This window comes from Halyomorpha halys, unplaced genomic scaffold, assembly GCF_000696795.3.
Source record: "Halyomorpha halys isolate HHAL.00 unplaced genomic scaffold, Hhal_1.1 Scaffold120.1, whole genome shotgun sequence".
Taxonomy (NCBI): Eukaryota; Metazoa; Arthropoda; class Insecta; order Hemiptera; family Pentatomidae; genus Halyomorpha; species Halyomorpha halys.
In genome coordinates this window covers 167,057-170,797 of record NW_027108251.1, presented here as the reverse complement: position 1 = coordinate 170,797, position 3,741 = coordinate 167,057, and the positions used below count along the sequence as shown (strand labels likewise).

The 3,741-nt window shown below is 34.2% G+C and overlaps 1 protein-coding gene across 1 annotated transcript in view; it reads left to right on the top strand.

The window, feature by feature from the left end:
- LOC106678031 (cuticle protein 7-like) overlaps positions 1-1,166 on the top strand; it is a 2,711-nt gene extending 1,545 nt beyond the window's left edge. The window contains exon 2 of the mRNA XM_014416308.2: positions 556-1,166. Within this exon, the coding sequence (XP_014271794.1) occupies positions 556-1,095 (540 nt within the window). The 3' untranslated portion in view covers positions 1,096-1,166. The remainder of the gene's footprint in view (positions 1-555) is intronic.
- Positions 1,167-3,741: the final 2,575 nt, after the last annotated feature.

Here is a 3,741-nt window from a genome sequence, read left to right as displayed (position 1 = left end):
ATGAGTTCGGAGGTTCAGACATAAGCATTGGCCTCCTCCAATCCGCTTCTTTAAGAATTATAATTATAAAATATTAAAATGACGGTCTTAGATTATTTATTGATATTATATGGGCCCCAGACCATGGAGGTCTAACTCCTCGCGCGATGTATTAGGAAAAACATCGCAAGTTTCTTTACGTGGTTCGTAACTCCCACACCTATTTCTTGTGAGTGTCATCCATTGGCTAACGGGCCTCACAAATGCCCCGGGAATGTTGGGAGTGAGTTTTTGTATTATTTTATGCGTGAAAAAAACCCTGGTGGGATCGGGACTCGATCTGACAACCTTTAGGTTGGTAGACTGGCGCGTTACAACTGCTAAAATTGAAAAACATTAAAAATAATTTAAATAATAAAATTAATAAGGCTTGAAGGGGAATACTTTTAAAAGAAGAGGTCGACACTTACATTATTGTGGCTTTTCCAAGAAGGTTTAGTGAACCCTCAGTAGAATTATTTTTTAATTATTAAAAAGCTTTTTCGAAAGATATGTCACAAACTTTGTTCTTTACAGTTCGTAGTCTTTGCCCTCGCCATCTCGGCTGTGCACTGCCAGTACGGCGGCTACCAAAAGGAGCAAGCACCCGAGTACAAGGAACAGGATTACTACGCTCCCGCTCACTATAACTTCGATTACGCCGTCCACGACGAACACACCGGAGACATCAAGAGCCAGAAGGAGCAGAGGGAAGGAGACAGGACAGATGGTGAATACACTCTCGTCGAACCTGATGGTACTCTCAGGGTTGTCAAGTACTACGTCGATGGCAAGTCTGGATTCGTAGCTGAGGTACACAGAGAACCCGGCAAGTACAAGCCAGCTCCTGAACCAGCCTACAAGAAGCAAGAACCAAGCTACTACAAACCACGGCCAAGCTACCAGAAGGCTGAACCATCCTACTACAAACCACAGCCAAGCTACGAGAAAGCTGAACCATCCTACTACAAACCACAGCCAAGCTACCAGAAGGCTGAACCATCCTACTACAAACCACAGCCTTTTTACAACAAACCAGAGCCAAGCTACTACAAACCACAGCCAAAATATTACTAAGAAACCAATCTGTGTTATAGATTGCTCTTTTTTATAATGTATTATATGTAAAAATAAATTTTTATACTTTTATAATAAAATAGACTTTGATTTTTAAACCTCTATCATATAATGTTTTTGACGTAAAAGATGTTTAAAACTACTACAAGCCACAGCCAAAATATTACTAAGAAACCAATTTATATTATATATTCCTCTTTTTTATAATTTATTATATGTATAAATAAAGTTTTATACTTTTCTTAATAAAAATTTCTGATTTTTTAATGTTTCCATTCACTGCAGTAGGGGGGAAAGGGACAACAATTTTCATCGTAAAACATCTAATCTAAATTTTTACCTATCATAACAAAACAGACTTCGAAACTCAGTTTTCCAAAAAAAAGATTAGCATCACCCATTTTATCTTTTTTTTTTTGACAAAAATGACTAGTTCAATTATCGTAGTCGAACCGCAGTTCAATTAAGAAAGAAAATGAGTTCATATAGTTCGGACAGATTTCACTTAATATTAGTGGTGAAAAAGATATTATGGATTGAATTTCAACTTGCTATAATATACAATAAAGACTCAAACTGTAATCTACAAGATTTCATACTGAAAGATCTGTACATATCGTTCAAAACCTTCCATGAACACGCTAAATCTAATATCTTTACATTTATATAAAGCTTGGTGATCCATGTCTTCCTAAAAGACATAGGGTTAAAAAATTATCATTGGAAATGAAAGAATAGCTTATTTTAAGCTTTGTGTTGCATCAAATATTATATGTGACTATTTGTTCCAAATTGACGGTAACGTTCGAAATAAGTTGTATAACCGCCTATGGATTTGAAGATAAGCAGTACACCATTCTGCTGCAAAAGCTTAAGGAAAAATGAAAGCTCCCAGGTGAAAGAAAAAGAAATATTGGTAGAAAGGAGAAATGGAAACAGGAGTGGCTGAGAAAAAAACGTTATATTCCTACTAGGTTCTCAAAATGTTTCAGCACTACAAAACAATTGGCAAAGATATACAATGGAAAAAAAAACTCAGCAATGAACGAATCCTGTGAAAGAAAGAACATTTTTATTATAAAATGCATGCATGCTCAAAAACAAAAACAGGCCTAAAAGGTATTATAGCCAACAAAATATTTGAAGCAATCGAATTTACTTGACCTTGTTCCGCAGGTTGAGATGGTAATGTATTCTGAACTTCTAAAGGAGGAGAGACATAAATATTATCAGTGAAATGTTACCGGAACAGAAGATATGGATCCAGTATCTACTGGATAAAGCACTAAAAGTGGTGAGTAACGGAAGGTGGAAAGATGGAAGCCTATAATACGATTCCGCCATGCTAAGAGTTATCTGATAAAATTCTATCAAAAGCTTATATAAGAGGTATTTGTGATCTTTGTTTTAACATGTTAAATGGAAAAACTTATGTCAAATGGAGAAATATATCCTTCTTTTGCACTGTTAAAACGATATAACATATAACGTGGTTGGGAGACTGCCACTAGGTCTGCTAAATGGAGAATGACGTAACGCAACAGACCAACGGAGCTCGTCACCATTTGTTTGTTGTGTTAGGTTACTTGCTCCTAGTTTTTGCTTTGATTGTGTTAAACAAAAATAACGCGAACTACAAGCAACTAACCTATCAAAACGACAATAAACAAAATGTTCTTGAGCTCAGCTGGTCTCTTGAGTGACGACATTCTCCATTTAGCAGACCTACTAACAGCCTCTGAACTAAATTTTATATCCTTTTAACATGCTAAAAGAAGAAAATATTTCTCCATTTAACACACTTTAAAATGTTAAACTAAAGATCATGAAACTCCTTTTGTCACTGATGATTTTTTAATCTATCTTTCAGAAGGATCTAGATGACCAATGTTGTCTATAAATACAAAAATATCGAAGATGCTGAACATAATGTATACATTTTTCAGAATGAAGACTTGTATATACAGTTTGGTAAATTGTATATAATAGCATGTTGAAATTAAATCTGTAATGTATTTTATGTCAATAATATAATTGTAGGAAGATAGTCCGAGTGGTAGTCGGCAAAGGTATCAAAATAGAAAAAGAAAACTATTTGTTGTTAATCAACTTTTCGCCCCACTTTGCAGGGCTTCTCCGGGACTAAAAAGATACAAGCACTTAACATAAGTAAAAAGGGTAAATAAAAAATTAAAAGGGGATTCAATGATGGGCCTTACGAAGCCCTGCAAAGTGGGGCGAAACGTTGGTTAACAATAAATAGTTTTCTTTTCCTATTTTGATAACTTTATTGACTACCATCCGGACAATCTTCCTACAATCTACTTCATACGGTCAACTATCCTCTTCCGATGTCAATAATATTAGATTATAGATAGCAGTTTCAAAATCAAAGTCAATTTTATAAAAATATAAACATTTGTTTGTACATATAATACATTAACCGTTTTAACTATTCGTGGAAAATATGAACATCTTATGAACAAATTTATCAGAATGAAAATTGGTATATGAGTTTTGGGCTCCTATTCCATGTTATTGTATGTTGAAATTAAATTTTAAACATCTTTTACGTCAAAAACATTCCATGATAGAGGTTTAAAAAAGTTAATTTTATTATAAAAGTATAAAAATTTATTTTTACAT